This window comes from Panthera pardus, unplaced genomic scaffold (assembly GCF_024362965.1).
Source record: "Panthera pardus isolate Hobbes unplaced genomic scaffold, ASM2436296v1 HiC_scaffold_18, whole genome shotgun sequence".
NCBI lineage: Eukaryota > Metazoa > Chordata > Mammalia > Carnivora > Felidae > Panthera > Panthera pardus.
In genome coordinates, this window is record NW_026526743.1 from 5,504,448 (window position 1) to 5,526,591 (window position 22,144).

The 22,144-nt window shown below is 50.7% G+C and overlaps 1 protein-coding gene across 1 annotated transcript in view; it reads left to right on the forward strand.

Annotated features, from left to right (window-relative positions):
* The window catches only part of ZNF175 (zinc finger protein 175), a 30,466-nt gene extending 20,253 nt beyond the window's left edge, over window positions 1-10,213 (forward strand). The window contains exons 2-4 of the mRNA XM_019425443.2: window positions 1,624-1,750; window positions 2,025-2,120; window positions 8,095-10,213. Of these exons, the coding sequence (XP_019280988.2) occupies window positions 1,624-1,750; window positions 2,025-2,120; window positions 8,095-9,926 (2,055 nt within the window). The 3' untranslated portion in view covers window positions 9,927-10,213. The remainder of the gene's footprint in view (window positions 1-1,623; window positions 1,751-2,024; window positions 2,121-8,094) is intronic.
* Window positions 10,214-22,144: the final 11,931 nt, after the last annotated feature.

The window sequence follows — 22,144 nt, forward strand, 5'->3', positions numbered from 1 at the left end:
GTCTGGGCCACTTGCACACTGCCAGGCTTGTGGTGCTGGGGATCTGGCTTATTAGCTGGGGTTGATCGGCAAGGTGCACGGGGGCAGGAGGGGCAGGCTCAGCTCACTTTTCCTTTGGTGATCCGCTTCAGGAGGGGCCCTGCAGCACCGGGAGGGAATCAGACCCGCCACCGGAGGGATGGATCCGCAGAAGCACAGCGTTGGATGTTTGCGCGGTGCAAGCAAGTTCCCTGGCAGGAACTGGTTCTCTTTGGGATTTTGGCTGGGGGATGGGCGAGGGAGATGGCACTGGCGAGCTCCTTTGTTCCCCGCCAAACTGAGCTCTGTCGTCCGGGGCTCAACAACTCTCCCTCCCGTTGTCCTTCTCCAAGCAGAGCTGTTAGCGTATAACCTTCCAGATGTTAAGTCCCGCTTGCTGTCCGAACACACTCCATCCAGCCCCTCTGTTTTTGCAAGCCAGACTCAGGGTCTCTGCTTGGCCGGCGGGCTGCCCCTCTGCCCCGGCTCCCTCCCCCCAGTCCATGTAGTGCACACCACCTCTCCGCCCTTCCTACCCTCTTCCGTGGGCCTCTCGTCTACACTTGGCTCCGGAGAATCCGTTCTGCTAGTCTTCTGGTGGTTTTCTGGGTTATTTAGGCAGGTGTGGGTGGAATCTAAGTGTTCAGCAGGACGCAGTGAGCCCGGCGTCCTCCTACGCCATCATCTTCTTCCTCAAGCCTTTATCGTGAGGTGGTATCTCATTGTGGTTTTGATCTGTATTTCCCTGATGATGAGTGATGTGGAGCATTTTTTCATGTGTCGGTTGGCCATCTGGATGTCGTCTTTGGAGAAGTGTCTATTCATGTCTTTTGCCCATTTCTTCACTGGATTATGTTTTGGGTGTTGAGTTTGATAAGTTCTTTATAGATTTTGGATACTAACCCTTTATCTGATATGTTGTTTGCAAATCTCTTCTCCCATTCTGTCGGTTGCCTTTTAGTTTTGTTGATTGTTTCCTTTGCTGTGCAGAAGCGTTTTGTTTTGACGAGGTCCCAGTAGTTCATTTTTGCTTTCGTTTCCCTTGCCTCCGGAGACGTGTTGAGTAAGAGGTTGCTGTGGCCAAGATCAAAGAGGTTTTTGCCCGCTTTCTCCTCGAGGATTTTGATGGCTTCCTGTCTTACATTTAAGTCTTTCCTCCATTTTGAGTTTGTTTTTGTGTCTGGTGTAAGAAAGTGGTCCAGGTTCGTTCTTCTGCAGGTCACTGTCCAGTTTTCCCAGCACCACTTGCTGAGGAGACTGTATTCCATTGGATATTCTTTCCGGCTTTGTCAAGGATGAGTTGGCCATATGTTTGTGGGTCCATTTCTGGGTTCTCTATTCTGTTGCATTGATCTGAATGTCTTTTTTTTTTCAAGTGTTTTAAGAGCTCTGTGCCAGACAGCTGGAGCTAACCACAATATCACGAGTATGTAGTCAGATTGCAGGGTATTTCTAAAAAGTTTTAATCCCCCAAAATACAACATGCAGTGGGTGGTTAGTGGAGAGCCATGTACATCATGGGGAAAAATCATTAAGAACAGGTCTGCAGGTGACCTCTTTCCAATAAGGAGTAATTTCGCATTGACCTGGGGTTTGATGTTACAGGTATCGGTGTCATTTGAGGATGTGACCATGGACTTCAGCAGGGAGGAGTGGGAGCAGCTGGGCCCTGCCCAGAGATGCCTGTACTGGGACGTGATGCTGGAGATCTGCAGCCACCTCCTCTCCCTGGGTGAGCACCCCTCCCCCCCACCCCCCGCCGGAATCTCAGACAGACCTCGTCGAGATTTCCCTCCTTGTTGTGGGACGCAGTAGGGCAAATGAAGTATGTAATCTGTTTGCCTTTGATTTGTCCCCGTCTGGTTGTTCCTTTAGGGCCCTTTCGAATAGTACTTAGTTCCTAAGTAAAAGATGTTGACTTTTCCGAGGAGCCGATGCAGAGCTTCACTGAATGGCCTGTAAAGCCCAAGACCACATCCAAATCCGATATTCTTTCTCATGAACAGGGTACCCCATTCCCAGGCCAGAGATGATTTTCAGGATGGAAAAGGAAGAGGAGCCATGGATAAGGGAGGCTCAGCTCCCACATCAGTGGCGTCCAGGTGAGTGACTGTTTGTTACCTGGCAGACGCGTGGACATCTCGGGGGGGGGGGGGGGGGCATTATTCAACCTGCCACGCTACCCGTCCCCCGGTGGGTGGACCGCACGTCCCGTGCTCTCCCGGTTTCTACAACTAACGCTGTGACGGCCGTGGGGGCAGGCGTAAGAATTTCTCAGAGGTGACTACACAGGAGCAGGTTTCCCTGATCCCTGGACACAAGCGTACTTAGTGTGACTAAGTAAACCATAGACTCCTCTGATGGGCTACAGAATCCGTGCTCTGGCGTGAGAAGGCTCAAGCACCCACCCTTGTACGCCTCGCTTGCCAGCGTGGCCTTGATCAGGTTTCTCCTGGCCCATGTCATAGGCCATTGGGCTGTTTCTTGTTTTAACGTTTTTAGCTAATACCGAGTTAGAGTATCTCCTCATATCCATCACGATCGGGCTTTCCGTCTGTACGTTGCTTCTACATCTTGTTCGGTCCTTTTGTGTCCATGGAGTTTTCGTAAGGCCCTTTTTCTTTTTTATTTGCCCCCTGAATTCACTGGTTTGTCTTTTCTATGGTGGATATTCTTCCTTCTTTTCCCCTAGTTGTGGCTCCTCCCCCTCAGAGCCCCAGGCTTACCCTCTGGTCATCCCTTCATGGTAATTCCCTTGAAGGGCCCTTCTCTTCACCACACCAAGCCTCAGGGTTTTTTTTCCTGGTGATCTCTAGATCAACCCCTCCAGTTCCTGTGCCTAAACCCTTCTCTTACCTTATTCAGCGGTGTGGTGGACAATTCCTGCGGGATGGCTCACTTTTCTTATTTGCTGGAGATGAGAAATTGGAATCCTTACCAAATCAAACATTTTTCTCAGCCTTTTACATTTTGTCAGATTCTTTTTTTTTTTTTTTTTTTTAAGTTTATTAGAGCAGGTCACGTGGGTGGCTCAGGCAGTTAAGCGTCTGACTTCGGCTCAGGTCATGATCTCATGCTCATGAGTTTGAGCCCCACATCGGGCTCTGTGCTGAGAGCTCAGAGCCTGGAGCCTGCTTAGGATTCTGTGTCTCCTCTCTCTCTGCCCTTCCCCCGCTCACACTCTGTCTCTCTCTCTCAAAAATAAATGAAAGCATTAAAAAAAATAATAAAGTCAGACACTCAACTGACTGAGCCAGCCACCCAGGCACTTCACGTATTTCTACATTCAGATGTATCCAGAGAGTTTCATCGCTTGTGCTGTACCCAGTGTTCCTGTTTCCTTCCGTGTCTACTACAGAGATGGATATACATCAGTATAGACAGTATATACTGTCTGTAGGATGATCCTGTCTGCGTGGTCTGATTGATCTCTACTTTCCCTACTTAATCTTCGTTACGTCAGTATCGAGCATGAGGAAACCATTCAGGATATAGAAATTACTGAATTTCTGAAGATGGGCAAAAAATAATACTTTTTTCTATTTTGGAAGGAAACAAAACACCTGATGAGGTAAATTCAAAGACACCAAGATTGGGGCACCTGTGTGGCTCAGTCGGTGAAACGTCTGACTTCGACTCCCTCTCCTTTGCCCCTTCCCTGTTTGTTCTCTCTCTCTCTCCTGTGTCTCAAAAACAAAGACACCGAGATCATCATTAGACAGAGTGGGTAACAACATGAGATGTTAAAACCGTCAGCCTTTTGGCATTAATGTTGTCTGTTTAATGGAGGCCAACTCAAAAAATACATATCAGGATAAAGGGTGTAGGGAGTGACTGCTTATGAAGGTCCAAGGCGATGGCATCAGCCCAGAGGAGTGGCATTGGGGTAACGTGAAGGACACGGTACTTGTAACTGCTCTGCATGGCAGCTGTGAGCTCTAAAGCTAAATTGGGGTAGAAGAGGTGAGAGTATGCTTGGATTTGGGAATAAGTTAGACTTTTTTTGGAAACAGCTTTGTGGGGTTTTTTGTTTTGCTTTAATATTTGAGGGAGAAAGACAGAGAATCCAACTGGTGGAGGGTTAGAGAGAGAGGGAGACACAGGATCTGAAGCAGGCTTCAGGTTCCGAGCTGTCAGCACAGAGCCCGACGTGGGGCTCAAACCCACAAACCATGAGATCGTGAGATCATGACTTGAGCCAAAGTCGGACGCTTAACCGACTGAGCCACCCAAGTGTTCCTATTTGTTTTTTAAATGTTTATTTATTTTTGAGAGAGAGTGACCAGGAGAGGGGCAGAGTGGGGGGACAGAGGACCCAAAGTGGGCTCTGTGCAGAGAGCCTGATCCAGAGCCCTAACTCACAAACTTTGATTCTGTCACTTGAGCCGAAGTTGGGTGCTTAACCGACTGAGCCACCCAGGCACCCCGGAACGGCATTATTAACGGTAAGCTGTCTTGGAGAATTATGGACAAGCTTTTCCGCATAGTGCTGATATTTTACATTGAGCATCTTCAGTAGTGATGTACATTTCATTGGGTTCTCCAAGAGTTTTATGATCTGAATGAACCGTTCAAAATGTTCAAATCACTCTCTGGGAACTCAAAGTAGAATGTCTTCAGAAAACGTGAAAGCCAGTGTTTAGGTAAAATTGCTATATAAGAACGCAAAATGGAAGAAAAAACCAAATAGCCTGATATAAAAAGTCAGGGACTCGAGTAGACGTTCCTCCAGAGGTGACATATGAGTGGCCAACAAGTATATGAAAAGATGCTCAGTATTAGGGTGAGGCAAAGCAAAACCACAGTGGTAACCAACTCACCCGCTAGACTGGCTACTGTTAAAAAATCAAAATAGTAAGTGTTGGCAAGGATGTGACCCTCACACTGTTGTTGAGAATGTAAAATGATGCAGCCACTATGGAAGACGGTACGGTGATTCCTCAGAAAACTAAGCCTGGGGGCGCCTGGGTGGCTCAGCGGGTTAAGCGTCCGACTTCGGCTCAGCTCATGATCTCATGGTTCATGGGTTCGAGCCCCGCGTCAGGCTCTGTGCTGACAGCTCAGCACCTGGAGCCTGCTTCAGATCCTATGTCCCCTTCTCTCTCTGCCCCTCCCCTACTCGCAGTCTGTCTCAAAAATAAACACACATTAAAAAAAAATTAAGCATAGAATGACCATATGATGCAGCCAGCAATTAATTCCACTTCTGTATATATATCCGGGAGAATTGAAAGGATCTTGAAGAGAGATTTGCACACCTGTGTTCACAGTAGCCGAGAAGTGGGTGCAACCCAGTTGTCCATTGATGGGTGAACGGATTAAGAAAATGTGTGTACACACCATGCGATGTGATTCAGCCTTAAAAACAAAGGTAAATCTGACCTATGATATGGATGATTTTTGAGGATATTATAAGTGACAAACAGAGAAATGCTATCTGATTCCAGTCACAATAGGAGGTTAGGAGGTGTCTAGAGAGAGTCCTGTTCACAGAGACAGAAGGCAGGATGGTGGTTTCCAGAGGGGGGAGGGGGAGCTGCCATTTCAGTGGCATCGTGTCTGTCGCAAAACAAAAGCTGTGCAGGGGCGCCTGGGTGGCTCAGTTAAGCATCCGACTTCAGCTCAGGTCTTGATCTCTCGGTCCATAGTTCATAGTTGGAGCCCCGCATCGTGCTCCGTGCTGACAGCTCAGAGCCTGGAGCCTGCTTTGGATTCTGTGACTCCTTCTCTCTCTGCCCCTCTGCCTCTCATGCTGTGTCTCTGTCTCTCTCTCAAAAATAAATAAACATTAAAAAAAAAAAATTAAATAAAAGTTGTGGAGAGATGGGTTACACAACAGTGTGAACATGCCTGACACTGTTGCACTTAGAAAGGCTGAAGGGGTAAATTTTACACTATGCATTTTTTTTAACCACAGTTTTTTTTAAGTTAATGCTAAAGACAAAAAGCATTCTCATTTTTTAAAAAAGTGAATGATGAGTGAGGTTTGGGGACAGGACAAAGGTCTGAGATACAGTTTCTCCAGGGGACTGACAGAAGAAATAAGATACGATGTTCTCTTCACAGTCGGTATTTAAATCTCAGGGCAGATGAAGGAGTAATAAAATGCCGTCACTCTTTTTTTATTTCTTTTTTTAAAAATTTTTTGATGTTTATTTTTGAGAGAGAGAGAGAGAGCACGAGTAGGGAAGGGGCAGAGAGAGAGGGAGACACAGAATCTGAAACAGGCTCCAGGTTCTGAGCTGTCAGCACAGAGCCCGACTTGGGGCTCGAACTCACAAACCATGAGATCATGACCTGAGCCGAAGTTGGACACGGAAGTGACTGAGCCACCCAGGCACTCCTTCCTTTTCTGTTCAGCATCTCTTGCGTCTTGTGTTCTGTACTAGTCAACTGGATGAGCGATGACTCCTGTTCTTGGTGGATAAAAAACGGTACATTAGGTTAGCGTAAGGCTGAAAGTTCTACAAAGAGACCAAGGTTCAGTATAGTAATTTCTAGAATACGTTTCTCTCCTGTAAAAAGTTCAAAAGGCAGATGAGCAGGAAGCCTCACTTCTTGTATTCTCTGGGTGTCTAAGGTTTTCCCTCGCTGTTGCACTGTGCTTTATGACACTGTCCATCTGCGTGACTGGTGGAGTCTTTTGGGTTTTCCACGTAGTGTCCTGTCATCCGTGAAGAGTGCAAGTTTGACTTCTTTGCCAAGTTGGATGCCTAACATTTCGTCTTGTTGTCTGATTGCTGAGGCTCAGACTTCCAACGCTATGTTAAACAGCAGCAGTGAGAGTGGACATCCCTGTCGTGTCCCTGATCTCGGGGGAAAGCTCTCAGTTTTTCTTTTTTTTTTTAACGTTTATTTATTTTTGAGACACAGAGAGACAGAGCATGAACGGGGGAGGGTCAGAGAGAGGGAGACACAGAATCCGAAACAGGCTCCAGGCTCTGAGCTGTCAGCCCAGAGCCCGACACGGGGCTTGAACTCACTGACCGCGAGATCATGACCTGAGCTGAAGTCGGCCGCTCAACCGACTGAGCCACCCAGGCGCCCCAAGCTCTCAGTTTTTCTGTCGATGTGCGCGACTGAATGTGCACTGCATCCCAAGGCAGGTTCTGTGAGGCAGAAGGGGGGTGCGGGGTATTGAGAAGCTGTGGTCTTTCCCCCCGGGGCCGGAATTGGTGCATCACGTCGTATGCGTATTCCATCAGCCAAAACCATCTGCCAGTCACATCTCATCACAAAGGACATTGAGAACTGTTACGTAGCTTGGCAGGCATGTACCTGGTCATGGCTAACTTCTATGAAAGACAGTGACACAGATTTCGGGGGACAGCTTGTCCACTCTTCCAGTGTTCCTTTCCTGGGTTGTAAGTTCATTTCTAGGTTCAAGCAAACAGATTTCAGCTTCCTGGAGAGTTGCCTTTGGGCAGCGGTACCCTCTTGCTGCTTGGCCATGTCAGGGCTGGTGCCGTCTCCGTTTTCCAGACGACATGCAGGGCGGGTGGACTCACCAAATCCACCTTGCTTCTGACAAGCGGGGGGAGACGGGATGAGTCACGACTTAGATCTGAAAGCTAACGAAGAGCTGGCCGCCGAGCCCCTCCGGCCCGCCCCGGCCATTCCCGGCCGTTGCCCCGTGCTGCCCATGTCTGTGTTTGCTGGAGTCGTCCATAGGTGTGCGTATCTGTGGGTCTCTGGACCGTCTGCCTGCGGAAGTGGAGCCAGGCTGCCCTTGTTCGAATCTGACTCCCGCCAGAGCTCAGCGAGGTGACTGTGGTCGGTTCCTTATGCTGCACCTCCTCCTCCGTGAGACAGGGGTAGTAAGTGCCGTTACGCATGGAGGGGTGTGAGGGTTGAAGGAGTTTCTGTGGCACGATGTCGCACGGTCTGGCACGCGGTCGTGCCGTCCGCAGACAGGCTGACACGCAGTAAAGTCTGTGGCTGTTTCCTCGTCATCACCAGCCTCGCCCCCGTCATTATCCTGCGACTTGCAGTTTCTGTGTTCGGTCTCCATCCGCTCTCTGACGTGTCCTTCCTCTGTTAACTTGTGCCTACCTCTTCATCTTTTTCTCCTTCTAGAAGGGGAGTTTGGACTCGAAACCTCCCGACAGAAAATTTTTGAAAAAGCTTCGTTTCGCGACGGTAAGGAACTTGCGGCCCCGGGAGGCGGGTCACGGCGCTTCATCTTGGGAGATGTGAACCCCACAACGAGGGGTCCGCAGAAGCAAGGGAAACCTTCGCGGCACGGGGCTCTCCTCAGCAGGGAAACCCCGGATACAGAGAGAGACCGCGGGTGTAAAGACCCGGGAAAAATCGCTCCTGTGAGGCCCCATCTTGTTTCTAAACGTCGCTCATTTGCGAAAAGTTTGAAGCCCAACCTAGAAGGAAATCCTCAAAAGCAATGCGATGGCACAGAACACCTCGATGGGACTGTCGGCTCTGGCCGGCTACTCCCCCATAGCCCTTCCGGTCCTGGCTGCAAGAATGTTCGTCCAGGAGAGAACCCGTGTGAAGGGAATCCACATACGAAAGTCGGCAGCCGTAAGCCGCCACACGCAGAACATCGAGTTCATACCTGGGAGAAACCCGATAAATGTGCCGAATGTGGCAGGGGCTTCGGCCAGAAGCCACCCCTCGAGCAACAGAGATTCCACAGCGTGGAAAACCTCCAGGAGAGCGGGAGATGCACGACGAGCCTTGCTCCGCGGCCAGACCTCGGCGCGTATCTGCCCGCTCACGCAGGACACGTTCCGTACATATGTAAGGAGTGCGGGAAAGTCTTCGCTCAGAGGTCGGAACTGACGACACACCAGAAGAGCCACGCTAGACAGAAGCCCCACAAATGCCAGGAATGCGGAAAAGCCTTTTTCCAGGCCTTATCTCTCTTCAGACACCGGAGAACCCACACTCGAGGGAAGCTCTACGAGTGCGGCGAGTGTGGGAAAGGCTTCTCCCAGAAGTCCACCCTGGCCATCCATCGGAAGATCCACGCCGGCGAGCGGCAGTATGCGTGCGGCGAGTGCGGGAAGGCCTTCACCCAGAAGTCCGCGCTCGGCCTGCACCGGAGGATCCACTCGGGGGAGAAGGCCTACGCGTGCCTCGCGTGCGGCCAGGCCTTCGTGCAGAAGGCCCACCTGACCGTGCATCAGAGAAGCCACACCGGAGAGAAGCCCTACAAGTGCGGCGACTGCGGGAGAGCCTTCGTCTGCAAGTCGCAGCTCGACGTCCATCGCCGCATCCACACCGGGGAGAGGCCGTACGAGTGCCGTGACTGCGCAAAAGCCTTCACGCAGAAGTCACACCTCAACGTGCACCGGAAGATCCACACGGGACAGAGACAGCACGTGTGCCGTGACTGCGGCAAGGCCTTCACCCAGAAGTCCATCCTCAACGTGCACCGGCGCACCCACACCGGAGAGAAGCCCTACAAGTGCGGCGACTGCGGGAGAGCCTTCGCCTCCAGGTCACAGTTCAGAGAGCACCAGCGGGTCCACACGGGCGAGAAACCCTACGTGTGCGCCGAGTGTGGGAAGGCGTTCAACGGCAGGTCCAATTTCCACAAACATCAGATGACTCACACGAGAGGGAAGACCTTTGCCTGCCACACGTGCGGGACCGCCTTTGGCCAGAAATCAGAGCTGATGGCACATCGGCGAACTCACGTCGGACAGAGGCCTCACGAATGCGGGGACTGTGGCAAATCCTTCAGTAAGAAACCACACCTCCAAGTGCGCCGGCGAACTCACACGGGAGAGACGCCCCATGCGTGTTCTCAGTGTGGGAAGGCCTTCAACAGCAGATCCAATTTTAATAAACACCAGACAACTCATACCAGAGACAGACCTTATGAGAGCCGTTACCGCATGAAAGGCATTACCCAGACATCCGTTCCTAGTATGCATCGGCAATAACATAAAGTGAAACAAAGTCTACATTTCTCGAAGGAAAAAAAAATCTCCCGAGAGTCTGATTCGATTGTATGTTACAGAATCCACGATTCAGAAGAACCCCCGGAATGCACTGCATTGTTGCAAAGGTACACCTTGTTTTATATGAAGGAAATCACTTAGACAAGAACATTTAAGAATGAGGGGAAGTGTCCATATTCGTACTAACCTCGTTAAGGATTATAAAACTCTTTTGGGAAGAAACCCGGACTAACCTTGAGAAAAGTGTCTCTGTAGAAAGTAGTACAAGAGGGGCGGGGCGCCTGGGTGGCTCAGTCGGTTAAGCGTCCGACTTCGGCTCAGGTCACGATCTCACGGTCCGTGAGTTCGAGCCCCCTTGTCGGGATCTGGGCTGACAGCTCAGAGCCTGGAGCCTGCTTCGGATTCTGTGTCTCCCTGTCTCTCTGACCCTCCCCTGTTCATGCTCTGTCTCTGTCTCAAAAATAAATAAACGTTAAAAAAAAAAAAAAAGCAGTACAAGATAAAATTTTGCCAGATTTTTGGATAAATGCATAAATGTGATTTTGTGATGTATACTGGTCTTCACGGGGCACCTCTTCTCTTACACGACTAGCCCAGCTCTCCCCTCCCCACTTCTTTCCACCCCCACCGCTTCTGGCGAGCATCTCCGTAAATAACCAGCGTCAACCTTTCGGTGTGGACTTTTTCCCATTTTTATACAGCCTCCTGGTCACTTCCCCCGAGTCAGCAAACTGGCCATCGGCCAAAGCGGGTTACCCACCCGGGTTTTTTGAATAAAAATTTTACCGGACACGGCCACGTTCATCTGTTTGTGTATGGCGGGCGTGAGTAACCCGTGGTGGAGCCCACGTGGCCCACAAAGCCAAGAATAGTTACCTCCGGCCCTTACAGGAGATTGCCAGCACCTGGTGTCCGCACACACTCATCCCTGTGCTCATAATCCTACACCTGTGTCGGAGAGCTCTGCCCTTGGTTCTGTCAGTATCGGATCCCGTCACAGGCGTGTGTGCCTCGTTCTTCTCGAGCTGCGACACGTCCGTTCGGTGGCTGCACCATATGCTGTAGGGTGAACACGCTCTAACATATTCAACCAGCCTCACGGGTTTTACTCTCTTCCCCACTTTTTTTTTTTTTTTTTGCTACAAGAAAGAATAGCATAGTGTTGTCGGACACAGGCCCAGGAGCCAGGCACCTGTATCTGATCCTACGTCAGTTGGGCAAGTGTTTAATTCCTGGGTTTCAGAAGGACGATGCCAACCGTCCTTTTGTGAGAAGTAAACGGGTAGGTCCGTGTTAAGCACTTGGAACCAACAGATGCGTGGAAGTGAAAGGCGGGGGATTAAGGCTGGTGGGGAGAAGTGAGTAAAATCAGCTGTCCTTTAGTAAGAAACCAGGTGGGAGCTCTGGTCCCGGGGTTCTGTTCCAGCCTCCAGCAAACCCTCGGCTTGGCACTGGGGCTCCTAGGGCTGTGAAGTTGATGTCCGTGGGGAGGCTGGTGTGGACGGGCTGTAGCTCCTTGGAGAGCAGCCTGGAGCCCTAGGAGTTCATGCCATCTGCAGCTGACTGGGGCCAAAAAGCCAGGATGGGGGGAGGGGCAGCCACACGAGCCCAGGACCTAAGGACCGCCCAAGACAGAATATTCTACCTCCAGCCCCAGTTTACCTCTGGCGGCTCTGCTCCTGGCAGGGGTCCCGGCCCTCCGGCAAACAGGTGGTGGCTGGAGAACAGACAGGATGGTAAGAGGAGCGTCTTTGCAGCCTTACAGAGGGGAGGGCAGGGAGGCCAGGTGGCCTGCGCCCCCCACACCGTGGAGGGACCTGTGGCTCCCTGTGGGCTCCTCAAGCAGTACCCCCCTCCCGGGCAGCCATGTCCTCATCCTCATGATCCCAGCCCCGGTGGGAGTTGGGGAAGCCGTTTGTCCTCAGGTAGCGAATGGGGCACGGGGCAGACATGCCTCCAAGGAAGCCACGGTAGGGGAGCCTGGAGAGGCAGAGAGAGCTGGAAGCCGGGAGTTTCAGGCAACAGGGCCCTGGCCCTGACTTTCTATCCCTAAGCTTTATTTCTGCGTTCCCCCTTCTCCACTCACCCCGGTGATAACCTCTCCCCTGACCCTTCGGGTGTCCCCTTCCCTGATCTTGCGGTCGCCCTTCCTCTGCCTCTTCAGACGGGTCCTCGACCCCTGGGATATGCCCTCCTCTAAATCCTCTGACAGGCCCACCTGATGACCACTTGATGGCCCTTTCTCCCCAGATCCCTAAGAACACCCTTTCCTGCCCCCTGGCCAGCCCCTCCTTTCATACATTCCTCTTCTCTGGCTTTTGTCATGACCCCCTCTGTCTACCACTGGACCCCTGTGACACCTGCATCCAAAAGGAAGGTTCTTCCCTGTCTACCAGGATTTTCCCCGCCCCATCGTCCCAGAGTCGGCCCCAGGGATCAGGGCCTGGACCTTACAGATGGGCAGGGCGGCGTCCAGGGAAGTGCAGGGTCTGGCCAACCATCCCCCACAGGCGGCCCGCTCCCTCCATCCACTCATAGCTGGACTTGTCTATACCAACAGACACAAGGGTGGGGAAGATGTCACAGATGTAGAGGTCGCTGTCATCCTCTGGGAGGAGGTTCACATGGTGGAAGCAGGCAGTCTTATTCCTCTGTGCGGCCTCCCAGAAGCCCACACTGTGCAGCCTGCCCAGCGCTGAAGGCGGTATTGTGTACCTGGGATGGACAGAGATGCTCAATGCTTCCTCACCAGCAGGCAGGAGCGTGCCCCCACCTGCCAGGCCCCTCTTCTCCCCTTTCCAAGTACCATTCTCTTGCCTGGACTCTATTCCCACCAGAGCTGGCAAACCCAGACCCGTCCACAAGGGCACAGTTCAAAGGTTCCCTCCCATGGAAAACTTTCCTTGGATTCCCACCCCCATCCTGGGCAGGGTCACTATCTTTAGCCTCCCAGCTCTGCCTCCTTGGCCATGTTCAGGGTTCTCAAGGATGATCCCCTGCAAGAGATCATCTGAGGGAGGCAGAGATTAGGGTGAGCAGGGACCACCTACATTTAAGTTTGAGAGAGAGAGAGAACGCACAAGTGGGACAGGGGCAGAGAGAAAATCCCAAGCAGGCCCCACGCTGTCAGCATAGAACCTGACTCGGGGCTCAGTCCCACAAACCGTGACATCATGACCTGAGCCGAAATCAAGATTCAGACGCTTAGCCAACTGAGCCGCCAGGCGCCCCCACCATGACCACCTTAATCATTACCATCACCGTCATGTTCATCATCAGCGCTAATTAGCACTGTCAGCACTCTCTTCATCATCTCCAACACCATCGACACATCCCCTCCCTCCATCACTATTACCATCACCATCCTCACCGCCGACAGCAGCAGCATCTCAATCATCACCAACGGAATCACCATGATCATTAGCACTATCGTTACTGAGCACCTACCATGGGCCAGGCCTTGGCCTCGCAGCTTTACAATGTCATTAACTCAACGAATCCCTCCTGCAGCCCAGTGATGGAGGTGTTATTATCATCCTTGTCTCATGAATGAGAAAACCGTGGTGCAGAGAAGTTCCCCAAGTTCATACATGATTATACTAAGTGACAATGTGATGGGTGGATGATGGATGGGTGGACAGACGGATGGACGGACAGATGGACGGACGGACAGATGACTGGTCCCACACTCTGACCACACAAGTAGTAATGGGCAAGGCTGGGATTCAAACAAACATCTAAGGGACTCCAAACCCAGTGCTTTAAGTGACCACTTGGCTTCACTGCCCAACCTGGCCCAGCCCTGGTCTCAGGGAGACTCAGACTCGGCAGGACTAAGCCTTTCAGAGAGTCATTTAAGCTGATCCCGCACTCGGCCAGTCTATAGCTCAGGCTCTGACTTCCCCCAGTTCAAGTTCTTCTTGGCTCATAAATCCAGCCCCACAGGCACTCTCTGGCCCACACGCTGTCAGCCCAGAGACTGAAGACTTCAGTGTTGACTCCACAGCCATGTTCAGACCCATCTTCTCGCCTCCGGCCCTCCCCTTTCCGACTGCACCTGATTCACCATGTGTATGGCACTCTGTGGGAAGGGGTGCGGGTGGAAGGGCAGGTGCTGCTGGTGCCGGACTTGCCCGTAGTAGGGCACCGCAACTGTGTGCGGCCACGTCCAGCAACCAAGTGGCCAGTACTGGCCTCCCAGTTCCACCAGCAGGTTCTTTCCCACCACCTCCATCGTCACCTCCACCATCAGGTTCTCTGGGATCGTCCCCTTCAAGGGGCCATCTGAGAGAGGCAGGGATGGTCAGGGCCCTGTCCCACAACCCCCACAACCTAGCTGGGTTCAATCATGTCCCCCCAAAACCATGTCCACCAGAGCTTCGGAATGTGACCTTATTTGGAAACTGGGTCTACACAGATGTAGACATTAAAATGCGGAAGTATCGGATTGGGGTGGACCCTAAATGCAACGACTAGTGTCCTCATAAGAAGGCCATGTGAAGACCCGGAGAGAAGACGGCCATGGAGGCAGAAATTAAAGTGATGAGCATACAAGCCAAGGAAAGCCAACAGCCATCAGAAGCTAGGGGAGGGACATAGGACGGTTTCTCTCTGAGCATCCAGAAGGAACACCCTGCTGACATCTTGACCTTGGACTTCTGGTCCAGAAGTCCAGAACTGTGGGAGAGTAACTTTTTTTTTTTTTTAAGGTTTATTTATGATAGAGCAAGTGCAAATGGGGGAGGGGCACAGAGAGGGGGACAGAGGATCTGAAGGGGGCTCTGCACCGATAGCAGCGAGCTCGATGCGGGGCTTGAACTCACGAATTGTGAGATCATGACCCAAGCCGAAGTCAGACGCTTAATCGACTGAGTCACCCAGGCACCCCAACTTTCTATTGTTTTAAGGATGCCTCCCCTGGGATGGTTCTCAGACCACCCACTCTCCCTACACTTAGACTGCCCTCCTCGGTTCCCTTTCGCTGAGGGGGTTCGAGGGGTGACCCACCCAGCCCCCCACTGTGGCTCCTCCCCCTCTCCCTAGCAGCCGGTATTTTTGCCAAAGACGCCACACCAGTATCTCCTAGCCAAAATGCCCTTCTTACAGCTGGACCCTTCCCGAAACTCCCGACCCAGATACAAGTTGAGAGCTGATGACTGTTTAAAGACCCTAAGTTCTGGGGTGCCTGGGTGGCTCAGCCAGTTGTGCATCCAACTTCGGGTCAGGTCATGATCTCATGGTTCGCGAGTTCGAACCCCACGCTGGGTTATGCGCTGACAGCGCAGAGCCTGCTTCGGATCCTCTGTCCCCCTCTCTCTCTGCCCCTCCCCCCCCTCCCTCTCTCAAAAATAAATCAATACAATTTTTAAAAAATAAATTTAAATTTTGTTTTTAATTACAAAAAAAAGACACTAAGTTCTGGGGTGGGTGGTTCTGATGCAGCAACACATGATCAGCAAAAACTCTCCATCACCTCTGGGGCCACCAGCCCTGTAACTTCTGCTTCCAGGTCCTGCCCTGCTCCCCAGGGAGTCCTGCCAGCCAGAGGCAGGGCTGGGGAGTGTGGGACGCCCCAACAAGCTTACTGATGTAGGGTGGGATGAGGGGGCAGCTGGGCAGGTCCTCCTTACTGGTGTCCACAGGGCGGGATCTGGCTGTGGATTCTCTCTCCTGCTTGCTCTCTCTCTGCACCCCACTTCAAAATAGACTTTAAAAAAAAGGGGGGTGGAGGAGGAAACGGATCAAGAGTAAAGGAACAGAGACTAACTCTGGGCGGTAACACTTAAATGGAGCCCTGGAGGACGAGGAGGAGGTGGAAAGGTCCAGAGGTGGGCAGGGGGAGGGTCAAGGGGCATTGAATGGTCACACACAGGCTGGTGTCCTTGTCAGTCAGTCCACAAGCACGCTTTTAGATGAAGCAAAACGTTATCTCATTGGATCTCAAATGTGGGGCAAGACACGAATGTCATCAGGGACAGAAAATCCTTAAAATTTTGGAGCCCTGAAACGAGAGTCCAATTTCAGCTGCAAACTCTCTGTTGTGGGACAGGCAGAAAGAGCTACCCACTGGCAGAATTTCTCTTCAGCTTTTCAGCTGGAAAGACAGCTTACAAAGGAGCGTTGTTGATAGAAAACCACTGCTGGATTCGGACACCCCTCCTTTCAGCAAAGCGAGAAGAAACAAAACCCCCAAACATGGCGGAAAAGCATCCCATTCACACATAGAAGACAACGGATCGTCAAGTGCCTCTCGGGAACCTCAGCTGGATTTGGTGCTGCCCTTTGGGACCAAAACCAGTGTCTGAAGCATCCTGGTAGACTTGCCCCAGCAGCCATTTATGAATGTATTTGCTGGGCTCAAAACAGCAGGGCTCACCTAATGCCTGTTTCCCAGCTGGGAATGCTGCGGGTGTGGACGGTGCCGTAGTCCAGCCATGCTGGCTGGTGTCCAGCTGCTATGTAAACCGAGCAGGTGCCAACAGAGACTTGAAGGTGACTGCTTCCCCTTTCTAGGCAGGGGGTCAGACGACTTGTAGGAACGAGGAGTTTTCCACGGTATATGTGCTCTTGGGAGCATGATTATTATTATTTCTAATGTTTATTTATTTTTGAGAGAGACAAAGAGCAAAAGTAGGGGAGGGGCAGAGAGAGAGGGAGACACAGAATCTGAAGCAGGCTCCAGGCTCTGAGCTGACAGCACAGAGCCCGATGCGGGGCTCGAACTCACAAACCGTGAGATCATGACCCGAGCCGAAGTCGGACGCTTAACCGACTGAGCCACCCAGGCACCCCATTATTTTTTTTAATGTTTATTTTTGAGAGAGAGAGAGCACAAGTGGGGGAGGAGCAGAGAGAGAGAGTGGGGGTGGACACAGGATCCGAAGCAGGCTTTGCGCTGACAGCGAGCTTGATGCAGGGCTTGAACTCACCAACCGTGAGATCACGACCTGAGCCTAAGCTGGATGCTCAACCGACTGAGCCACCCAGGCGCCCCAGACGTGATTCTTCACACAGGATTCGGCTGCATCTGGTGGTTTCTGTGGAGCCCGCAACTAAGCAAGCGTGGATACGTACCATCTGGTGTCAGAACACCCAGACCCACGTTTCCACACTTCCTCCTCCTCCTGCGGGACAGGAAAGGCTGCTGTCGGAAGTGTGGTTTGTCTCCTGGAGTGCCCAGTAAACATAACCCCTCCCTCTCCACAGGCACTGTAGAGCCTGCGAGTTTTGTAGACTATGAGCCATCATTTTCTCATTCCTTGTTTTATCACAAATCCCTATTGCAAGTACAGAGGTTATGACTTAGGACAGGGTGTTACTGTTATTTGGGCTCTTGGTGGCAAAAATTTAATTGTGAACAATGATTTCCTTTATTTTTATTTTGAGAGAAAGAGAGAGACACAGAGAGGGAGGAAGAGAGAGAATCCCAAGCAGGCTTCATGCTCAGCAGAGTCCGACTCGGGGCTCGATCTCACGACCGTGAGATCACGGCCTGAGCAAAAATCAAGAGTCAGACACGTAAATAACTGAGCCACCCAGGCGCCCCAACTATGAGCAATTATTTTTTTAATGTTTATTTTTGAGAGACAGAGACAGAGACAGGGACAGAGTGTCAGCTGGGGAAGGGCAGAGAGACAGGGAGACACAGAATCCAAAAGAAGCCTCCAGGCTCTGAGCTGTCAGCACAGAGCACGACTCGGGGCTTGAACTCAGGAACCACTGAGATCATGACCTGAGCCGAAGTCAGATGCTTAACCAAGTGAGCCACCTAGGTGCCCCTGAACAATTATTTTTTTTAAAAAAAGAACTTGGCAGCATAATTGTGTGACTATAGGTGTGAAAGCCTAAGAGTGTGTTCCTGTTACTTCTTCAAAAAACAGAAAAGGATCCATTCCACTAGTGTTGAAAGGTGAACCAGCTAGGATAAAATCAATTGCATATGGTTTCCCAAAGTTACGTAAGATTTCAAGAAAAAAAGTCTGACGTCTTAAACAGCAACCTTCACGCATGTTATGTGACTCAAATTAGCACACCCACATTTTCCAAGTGACAGGTTTCCAAGTTTCATTTAATAAAGTGTATGTGCATTTGGAGAAAGCAGGCTCTGTCTGCCTGCCATGTTGTGTCTGTACATCCCTTAAGAGCCCATTATGACCCAGGAGACCCAGGGTCCCCCCAAGGAGTCTGGACTCTCTGGTTCCGCCCAGGAAGTAGTCCCTTCCTCCTGGAGGGTTCCTAACATACTCCCCACCCCCAGCTCTGTTTTTGGAGTCAGGCTGAGGGTGGCTGTGGTTTGAGGATGACAATGCCTAGCGTTCTCTCTGCCCCAACCCACGTTCATCAGGTCCCTCTTTCACGAAAAGGGAGAGGGCCTCTGGCTGACCTGTCACACACACTACTGACCCTCCCAGGCCCACACTCTCCAGAAAACACATGGCCAACCAGAGGGAGGATGCTGAAACCAAGCCATCCGGAAGCCCCTCATTCCCAAGAAACTCTTAACATTAGAAATGTGGTTCTTCTGTAAGAATGAAATCTATTTTCTTCTTCATGGGGAAGTTCTCTTTCGGGCTGGATCTGATAGGCTCAGACATACATGTCCCAGACCAGACTGTGTGTTCGCTCTAAAGCAACCCCTGAGCTTCCTGACGTACGTCCAAGAAGGTGGGAAAGGTATCTGTATGTACAGACCCTGTTTTGTCTAAAAGAGGTCTTCAGAGTGGGGGGTATACACAACTCCCCACACAGGACTGTACGTCTACTCTACTCCTCGAAGGTGACTCCTGGTCCATGTCGGGACATCCTGTATTCAGAACAACCAAAGCATTACAGCTTAGAGGAGCTAATTAAAAAAAAAAAAAAAAAAAAAAAATTAACTGGAATGTTTTCAGGGACAAAGTTTTCAAGTGACACTGAATAAAACATTCAGGTAAAAAACTAATGATCCCCATTAGACATGGTGTGCATTTTTCTCTTAGGTACTTAAAGCTTATGTGAATCATGTCATAAAATAGTCATTCTATTAACAAACAATCCCCATCTCCTGTCACCTCATACAATGTATAATGACTTCTGGCTCTGAGTGACAAGAAAAAAATTTAATGTTGAAAAATGTCAGATGTCAATTTAAATTTTTAAAAATATTTGTTTATCTATTCATTTATTTTATTCTATTTTTTAATACATTTATTTATTTTTGAGACAGAGAGAGATGGAGCATGAATGGGGAAGGGTCAGAGAGAGAGGGAGACACAGAATCTGAAACAGGCTCCAGGCTCTGAGCTGTCAGCACAGAGCCCGACGCGGGGCTCAAACTCACGGACCGCAAGATCATGACCTGAGCTGAAATCGGCCGCTTAACCGACTGAGCCACCCAGGCGCCCCTCTATTCATTTATTTTAAAAGAGAGAGAGAAAGAGTGCATGCATGTGCAGGGGTCAGGCAGAGAGAATTCCAAGCAGGCTCTATGCTGTCAGCGCAGAGCCAGATGCGGGGCTCGATCCCACAACCCTGGGATCACGACTTGAGCCGAAATCAAGAGTCGGACATTCAACTGCCTGAGCCACCCAGGCACCCCAACAATTTCCCCTAATCTAAACCAACACTAAGCTTTTAGGGTTTATAAACTAATGTAATCCACAAAGGGAGTCCTGACCTTAACTGAACACTAACCCAGTGTGGATCCATTTCATCTTCAAAGCCACCCTTTGACTTCACAGATAAGGTCACTGAGGTCTAAAGTCACTCAGATGTAAGAAAAGAGCATGAATCTGAGTCTAGGACTGTGTGTGATTCCAAAGTTCTTTCCACTGCCTGGTTGAGGGTGTCTTGGGGGCTGAAGGTGACAGAGGTCAGGAAAGGCTTCCCCAAAGAGGTAGCATTCTGGGTAGTTCCAGAAGGGTAAGTAGGCATTCAACACCAATGCCAAGTGATGGAAAGGCACTCTAGGCAGAGGGAGGAGTCACCAGAGAGCTTGGCACACGTAAGTAGCGGGGGTGATGGCAGCCAGATCTACGGAGCACTTACTGTGGCCCAAGAGCTGTTACAAGTATTCATTAAGTGTGCCCTCTTCTCAACCTCAGGACTACTGACATTTTGGGCATGTTAGTTCTTTGCTATTGGGGCTGTCCTGTGTGTTTGAGATTTATAACACTGCTGGATGCCAGTATGCCTCAACCCCGGGTGTGACAACCAAAACTGTCCCTGCCAAATGTCCTCTGGGGGCCAAAATCATCTCAGATTGAGAACCACTGCTCTCATCATGTGAAGGTTGTACCATTATTATTTCCACCTTACAGGTGAGAATATGTAAGCTGTCCACAGTTACACAACCAGGTTGGTAATCCCACGATCAGAACTAAGCTGTTCTGTCTTTAACCACAATACCACGTGGCAAGTTTCCTGCCTGGGCTTCATGCTCACTGGGGTACAGATCACAGTAGGGGACAAGAAAGGAGAGGTAAGCCAGCAACAGCTCAGCAAGGGCCTTGAGTACCTTGCCTGTTCTGTACGAGGCCTTGTGCCTAGACGCTGGGACCCAGATGCAAATCCAACCGAAGCCCTCTTTCAAGGAGCTCCCAACCCAAAGAGACACTGAAACAGTCACAGTCACAGCCCAAGGTGACGGGGCCTCTGACAAAGTGAGCCTAGAGGTGGCTTGTTAACGCAGTGCAAGGTAGGATGGGTCCCGTAGTCTACCTGGAAAAAGTACATCCACATGGCTACTCGGATGACAAACAGGAATCAGTGTGGTGGGGAGGGGGGGTGAGGGAGGGAGGGAGGGTCTTCAGGAAAAGAGGACAAAACGTGCAAACACCTGGCAGAAAAGTTACTTCGCTGGCGATTGTGGGGGACCTGCCAGAATCTCAGGGATGGGAGAGGCTAAAAAGTCATCAAGGGCATGGTTGCAAACACCAGGCTGAGGGATTCGACCTTACCCTGCAGGTGATGAGAGCTAGTCATCTGCCCTCTCCAGAAACCCCCAACACCAACTTACAGTCTTTTCCATTGGAATATTAATTAACATGTTGCAGCAAACAAAACATAAAAATGTTTGCAAAACATCCGTGAGGAATCTCTGCCCAAACTGTGCCAGCTTGCTGGTGAACGTGGCCACTAAGGACTACAGGGACTGGTCCCATTCTCAACACTCCCAACCACTGCCACCCCAGGGAAGTGACATAAGGGACCAGCACACCCCCACCCCAAACACTTATTAAGCACCAAGCACTGACCTTCATGCTTTATATGATGTTTTTAAATATACTTTTTAATGTTTATTTACTTCTGAGAGAGAGAAAAGGAGAGACAGAGCACAAGTGGGGCAGGGGCAGAGAGAGAGAGGGAGGGAGACACAGAATCTGAAGCAGGCTCCAGGCTCTGAGCTGTCAGCACAGAGCCTGACGCGGAGCTCGCACTCACGAATCGCAAGATCATGACTTGAGCCGAAATCGGTCGCTTAACCGACTGAGCCACCCAGGCACTCCCAAGCTTTACATGTTAACTCATTTACCTCTTTATCCCAACAACTGCTTTATCACCCCCACAGAGGACACTGAGGCACAGAAAGGTTCAAGGTCGCATGACTAAGCAAGTGGCGCAGGCTGGCTTTCACATCCTCTTGTTGCCAATGACGTCTAGCCTTGAGGGTAATCCTTGTTATTAACTTCGCACTCAAAAGTATACAGGTGGTGTTGAGATCTACTCAAACATTTAATTAGAGAAACTTGCAAAGTAGGAGACTAAAACCAACACAGAAACACCTGAATTTGTATACTAGTTTTGGGGCAGAAAAGTGAATGTACATCACAGAAGAACACCACTCAGGCCAGCGTTCCTCGGCTTTGGCACTATCGTTTCAAACTGGATATTCTTTGCAGTGAGAGGCCAGCCTGTGCACACTGTATTCAGCACCACCCTTGGCCTCTACCTACCAAACACCAGTCCCACGCCTGCCCTGGTCCGTGGTTGTGACAACCAAACACGTCTCCAGATAGTGCCAAATGTTCCCTGGGGCACAAAACCACCCCAAACTGAGGACTGGCTTAAAAACTGTCAGTTTTGAAACTTCATCTCCTTTCTTGAAAAGAACTATTAGGCTTGGTCCCCAAAGAGAAGCCGACCTTGATTAGGAGAATTAAATGGGAGGAGAATAATGAAAGTTTACTGTTTGGCGCATACACACGTGCCATATTAACGCA